At 43.6% G+C, this 6,941-nt stretch overlaps 1 protein-coding gene across 1 annotated transcript in view; it reads left to right on the top strand.

The window, feature by feature from the left end:
• Positions 1–67: 67 nt before the first annotated feature.
• The window catches only part of DACT1 (dishevelled-binding antagonist of beta-catenin 1), an 8,733-nt gene continuing 1,859 nt past the window's right edge, over positions 68–6,941 (top strand). The window contains exons 1-5 of the mRNA XM_009331328.1: positions 68–111; positions 579–639; positions 1,771–1,903; positions 3,560–3,715; positions 6,063–6,934. Coding sequence (XP_009329603.1) covers positions 68–111; positions 579–639; positions 1,771–1,903; positions 3,560–3,715; positions 6,063–6,934 — 1,266 coding nt within the window. The remainder of the gene's footprint in view (positions 112–578; positions 640–1,770; positions 1,904–3,559; positions 3,716–6,062; positions 6,935–6,941) is intronic.

Below are 6,941 nucleotides of genomic sequence, written 5' to 3'. Positions count from 1 at the left end.
GGTCCCCGGAGCCGGGCCGGCGGTCCGACTTCCATTCAAGGCAAGAGAGGCGCTGCCGTTGCCTTGAATGGAAGTTGGGAGCGAGCTCCTGGGTCGCAACCCCGAGAGGAGGTAACGAGCGCTCCGGCACGGGCAGGATCAGGCCCCTTAAAATAAGGGATGCTTTTGTTGAAGGACGCGCTTTGTAGCTGGTGTGGGAAGAGATGGAGGGCGGCATGAAGCGGCAGATCATTTTTCAATGAAAATAGCGTACAGCTGTGCCTGGCGGTCTTTGTGCACGGCTCAGCATTTGCTTTCACCCAGGGAGAAGTTGGATTGGGTGATTTATTTGCCTGATTTCTTCTCCCCCCCTCCCTTCCCCCCCACCCCCCCTTTTTTTTTCTTGTTAGCCTTATTTAATTTAGAATTATTTCCTTCTTTAAAAGGTAAAAATAAATTGTTTTACTGCTGAGGAGGGGCTGGCTGCTGAAGAGCCGTAGAGAAGGACCAGGGAATCATTACTCAAAAAAAAAAAAAACCCCCACAACCAAACCCGGGGATTTGTGGTAGCACTTTAATTCGTGCACTTGACATTGCAGATTGGAACCAGATGCGGTGCTCGCTGGGGGAGGGGGGACACTGGTGGCAATAGGTGGCGCAGTGAGTTACCGCTTGAACCCATCACCTCCACCAGCCTTGCTTCCAGCCAGCTCCCGGCTCCCGTCAGAAACGTGGGAGAAGACGTGGGATCGCCCCTTCGGTTCTCCAAGGATGGTGTTAACATGCCAGCGCATCTTCAGACAGCCTCGCTAATACCATTAGCATTTGCTTTCCCTTTGCCCAAGGAATGGGCCACCCCAGGGGAAAGGTTGTCCTGGATTTAATGGGTTTAGAACTAGTCCAGTTACGAGCATCAAAACTCCTTGCAATGAGCGTATCAGAGCACTGCTGGGCGCCGATCAAATGATGCCCTTTAAAAAAAAAGAAGAGATAAACCTTCCTCCTGCCCCCCCCACTTTCCCCAAAGCCAGAACAATTAAAGGGTATGAAGCTGAACAGATGATGGATAAGCAACATTAAAATGCACACAGGGAAACTGATTGCATTGACCGTGGGTTAATAAGTGCCTTACAAAATAATTTCTTATTGCTTATATTATGCCATCAAATTACCTTCATAAATAGCCTTAAAATTCATCTCACAGCAATTTTATACAATTATAATGGGAGAAGAGGAAGAATTACTCTTCCTTCCTGCTGCACTGCAAAACTAATAAAAGGGCCGTGATCCCAGCTCCAGGAATCTTGCTGTCTATATGGTAGACTATAAGCTCATAATGTGCAGCAGAACAAGGCGGTTCCCACACCACGGGCACTTGCTGGCAGAGCTGTTTCGTCCCATTGTGTGAACAGATGTGATCTTTGACTAACATCACTGTGGTGGTGAACGTCCCCTGTTACACCGGCAAAGCTGTCCTTTCACCAAAGTAGCCCGTTTCATGTGCACGTCTGGTTTGACCATATCATATGATAACAGCTTTGCTGTCACAGCTGTGGTCCTGCAAAGGCTGGAAGAGGCTGGAATGAAGTGCCTGCATAATTCTTCAGTTAAGTATTTATCCAGAGCGTCTATCTAGAATTTCAGGGCTTTGTTCTGTTTTGTTTTTTTTAATAAAAGAATATCGACAAGGTATCTCCACGATGCTCAGATGGAGAAGGCTGATAGTCTTTGGAGCCCCTTCACGTCTGCCCCACTGAAGGAGCTGATGTTGTTTGTTTTCTTGTTTTCCAGAACTGCTTGAGGAGGAGGGACGCCGGCCTACTAAATCAGTTACAAGAGCTAGATAAGCAAATAAGTGACCTCCGCCTGGACGTGGAAAAAACGACTGATGAACACCTTGAGACAGACAGTCGTCCAAGTTCAGGTAAGGCCAATATTCAGCAAAATGGAGCCTCCCTTGGTACCTGGACTTAAACTGGCTGTAGTTTTCAGTACTACAACAGTAAATGTCTATAGCATGTTCACACTCTGACAATTAAAATTAATGCCTACTAGCAAAGTTCACCTCCTCCGAAAAAGGTTGCTGTTTGTAGACAACATATTCAGAGGAGCATTTCAAGCTTAATTAGATTTTTAGTGTTTGAGGCATTTTTTTTTTTCAAGGCTACCAACAAATTAGTTCAAAAAGTTCTAATTGTCCTGCATATTAGGAAGGAGGCTGCAGGAAAAATGGTGAAAGGAAGCACCACCAGGAGCAGGAAGATGTCAAAATTGATCTTACAGCCAGAAGGAAACATTGAATCAAACAATTTGATCCCCCGTATATTGAATTTCATCCCATTCTAACTGTGTTGAAGCCAGTAAGTGGTATTTAACTATGGGGAACCTTTCCTAGAGGCATCTAGACTTGTTCTGAAGACACTAAAAAGTGGAGAATCCACCAGTTTGCAATTGTTAAAACTATTGCTAATTTCTAACCTGAATTTGACTTGTTCCAGCACTGATTTTTTTACCTGCTTTTCTCCCATAGAGTAAGGTTTTTTCTAGTACCCAGCTTTTTCTCCTCTTGGAGGTGCTATGCAGTATAATTCCTGACTTTTTTTGATGAGCTAAACAGATCGAGTTCATTAAAAGTCATTCATTTTAAGGCATTTTTCCAAGCTCTTAAATAGCTTTATGCCCCCTTTCCAATTTTTTAGCTTTGCTTTAAGCATGCTGGATTCGAGGACTAGGCACACCATTCCAATGTCTTTCTTACTTCAGCAGTATATAATGACTTCAGCAGTATAGACTGCTGAAGTCATTTCCCTACTGCTATTCATCAGTCTCTTTGTACATCCAACAAGCTCATTAGCTTTTTTTGCCATATCATTAAGCTTGATTGAGCTGCTTTTCCACGCTGACTAAGTCCTTTTCAGGATTATTGTTTTCCAGGATGCGTTCCCATTCTGTAGACATGCCCTGGTTTCCTTATTCCTAAATGTACAATTTAAATTTTGATTATGGTATGTCATATTTTTCTTGAGTAGTCCCAATTTACCAGGAAATTAAATTTTCTGTGTCCGCACATTATTTACCATGTTCCTTCTTTCATGTCTTCCACAAATATTATATTTATCTCCAGAACTTTGAGGAAAATAATGGATAGCATTGGACCCAATACTTGGTAAAAATTTTGTTAGTCAAGTAATAGCTGGAGAGTCTGTCTTGGAAGTATAATACACTATTAAATGAGCAGGCTGTCAAACACAGCCTGGATCCCTCTTGCTAAAATCTGAAAACCCCTGTAAAGGCTAAAAACCCCAACCCCTGTAAAGGTTAAAAAAAAGTTCAAAATTTCATGTGCTAAGTAAAGTTCTGCTTTTTTACTTTTAAGTGCTTTTACTTTTAAACGGAATCCTTCTTAGCAATAAGGATAGTACTAAATTGTGCACTGGTTTTTGGGTGACTGAATGAAATCCCATAACTAATTGCAGTAGAGTAAGCCAACATAAACATGAGCCTGACTGCCTTTCTAGGGACACAAATGGCAACTTTGTGTAGACAAAACTAATATAAATCCAAACTCTTATTTTTATAGGGTTTTATGAGCTGAGTGATGGAGCTTCTGGATCGCTCTCCAATTCATCTAACTCTGTCTTCAGTGAGTGTTTATCCAGTTGCCATTCTAGCACTTGCTTTTGCAGCCCTTTGGAGGCAACACTGAATATCTCAGATGGACGCCCTAAATCTGCAGGTATAGTAAAAGCAGGTCGAATGCATCATACTCCAGGAGGTGGCTTTGGCTTTGGAAATACTGCCTCAGGAGTATCTGGGTTGGATTAACCCTTCTTCCTTTCATTTGATGTATTGTGCTCTGAAAAGATTCCAGTGCCTATCACGTACATGGGTCACGAGTAAGGACCGTTTGCCCTCCACTAGTCCAGCCTTACATGTGAATATGTCACTCCAAACACATGAAAAGAACATGTGAAAATACAACAGCTGCTCTGCCCAGTAGAGGGCAGTGGTACCTATACACATGAACACGTTAGTCGGCTAATTTCTCATGGTTTCCCTTAGAAAAGCATTTTTACTAAATAGCAATAATGAAGGATACCTCAACAGCCATGTCCTCATTAAAGTGACAGAGCAAGGAGCTAGCTACAGGTTTTAGGAGGTCAGAGGGCACGTCAGTCTGTTTGTAGCAGTCATTTTGTCAGTTCTGATGGTCCTCAACCCCTAGGTGACCATGCTGAGGTGTCCTGCATTTATATAGTATAGACAAATAGACATCACGAACAGGGAAAAAGTATTTTGTCTCTTTGGCAGAGTGCTGTTGACTTTCCTTGGACACTAGGCTGAAGATGCAAGCCTTAATGTGTGGGGTGGTTAAACAGGAGGGTGGCTTCTGTCTGTTGTCCAGAAAGGACACTTCAGTAGGACTTTTGTGATCAAGTGTTGCTGGTTGCAGCCATACTCATTCAAAAACCTTAGTTCAGTCTGGGTTGTGGAGGATGCTCCTAACCATAGTATTTCCAATTTCCATTCTGCTCTTTACGGTTAACTCACAGTGATTTTTTTTTTTGTGAATCAAAGACAAAATAATTCAAATTCTTCTAACTCTAAAGTGGGAAAAATACAGCCTGGGATACATTCATTCTGAGATGCTGAGAAGTCCTCTAAGTTATTCTTTGAGCAGCTTGACGTAATTTAATGCTCCCTGATGTAAGGTATATGTGATCTTCATCAGCCATACATAAAAAGAAAAACATACACAAGGATTTCCAGCAGATTGCATTGCTGTTTTTTTCTGTATACATCACGAAAACCTAAAACTCTCATTATTCATACCGTCTCACTTTTAGAGATGAAATTTCACAAACTGGCATGTTTCAAAGAAGTGTTTTTGTCAACATTTCCTGACTCCAACATAGAATTTAGGAAAAGTGGAGGAAGTTCATGCTCCTAACTTCCCTGTTCTTCCTCTCCTGCTCACATAGGAACATCATCTCTATCAGCTAATTTCATCAATGTCTGTGAGACCTCTTTTGAAATAAGCCTTAGATAAGTGATGAGCACTGAGCATTCAAATTTGAGTACCCTGGCTGAAGTTTCTAGCCCAAGGGTAGAAAACAGGACTGACAGTGATCTAGAAGGATCATTTAGAGTGTACCCCTACCCAAAAAGACAAGGGCAACATAAGCTTAAGAAAATAATAATCTTAGGTGCTTGGATTGAAGCCTTGCTCCTAAGGTCGCTTACCTCCCAAGTAAGTGCCTTAGCCATTAAATCTGACTCATGCATCCTGAAACGCACTGGATTTCTCTTACAGAACTCTCTTTGCAGAGCCAAGGCTAGGATGTCAGCTGGATGGACCTGCACTCCTTGTACTTTTGTGGAAAGATGAGCCTGTTTGCCATTCTTTAACCCTTTATTGCTCAAAAGGAGCATCTGTTATTATTATTAGCGTTATTACAATTATAAAATAATTGTGATGATAATAATAATAATAGTAACAACAACAACAACAACAAAATTAAATCTGGATTTTTTTTGACCCAAGATACACTTGAAAGTCTGGAAGTGAAATTTGTCAATAAGCTAAAAGAAATCATTGGACTCTTGCCTATATTTTTTATGTTTCCCTTTGGATTTAGCAAAGTAAAATATAAAATTCTTATGTGCTGAGGCCTGCAGTGGGTTTTAGAGGTGCCTGTGTAGCATGTAAACAGAAGAGACCCTTACAGACTTCTGGGTGGCTTGGAAGTAAAATAGGAAGCTTTTAGCAACCTAGGCACAGGTTTGAAACCAAAGTAAATGTTCTCATTAGGGCTGTGATTTTTATTTTTTAAACTATGTAGTCATATTGGGGCAAATCCTACATAGATGCAGTTACAGAGAGACCCACAGAAGAATAGCGCTGCTTTTACATCGCTTAAACGGCATCCCTGGTTGCAAGGTTTCTACTGTTTGAACAGCGCTGCTGTTGTGTAAACATTGAATCGTATGTGTAGATGGGACCAGAGTCCTTGATGGCACATGAAAAACGTAGCAGAACTGTCCCTGGCAGACTCTCTAAACTCTTCTAAAATGCCTTTCAGATCTCATAGGCTGGATGGACTATAATAAGGAAGGCCAGCATGAGGACCAGACCACAGGCTCTGTCTGTCGCTCTTTGTCCACACCGCACTCAAATTCCCTCGATGTCGTTGCAGATGTACATCCAAAGTACCAGTGCGATCTGGTGTCTAAAAACGGGAACGACGTCTACCGGTACCCCAGCCCACTCCATGCGGTAGCTGTGCAGAGTCCCATGTTTCTTCTCCCCGTGACTGAAAACCCCCAGCGAGAAGAGGAGAGGCTTGGTTGTGATATTAGCGACGTTTGCGCCGGATCTGAAACGGACTCGGGAAAATCCAACAATGCCTTTCTCCCGCAAGGCTCCTGGCCAGCGCCGTGCCCTTCCACCAGCAAGAGGATAGATGGTTACATCTTAAGCCTGGTTCAGAAAAAGACTCATGCGGTAAGGACTAACAAACCGAGGACGAGTCTCAACGCCGATCCCACCAAAGGGATCTTGAGGCATGGAAGCATGTGTGTCAGGCAGCCTGCCGGGGTGGTGGCTCACGGTAACATCGTGAACCTGAAGAGCTCCAAGCAAGCATGCTTACCTTCTGGTGGGACCACCGCTCTGGACCACACGGCACCCTCCCCGTTAAAGCAGAGGCCGAGGGAGCCGGCTGGCGAGCAGCTGGAGAGTAGGAAGGCACCTTTGTCGGCAGCTTTCCTGCCTGGTGCAGCGAGCGAACTTCAGAGCAAGCACCTTTCACGGGGTGTCAAACCAGCGCCTCCGGAGCATAACCGCAACACAGTGGTCGCGGTGGGGGACATCCCCAAGGAGAACAGCCAGCTCTTTGCCGTGTCTCCCAAAGAGAGCCCGGGGAAGACTGTGGCGTTGCAGCCGGAGAACAGGGTCAGCC

Source organism: Pygoscelis adeliae, unplaced genomic scaffold (assembly GCF_000699105.1).
Source record: "Pygoscelis adeliae isolate BGI_AS28 unplaced genomic scaffold, ASM69910v1 Scaffold199, whole genome shotgun sequence".
Classification (NCBI taxonomy): domain Eukaryota; kingdom Metazoa; phylum Chordata; class Aves; order Sphenisciformes; family Spheniscidae; genus Pygoscelis; species Pygoscelis adeliae.
Note: the sequence above shows the minus strand (reverse complement) of the source record. Positions and strands in the feature narration are given on the sequence as shown.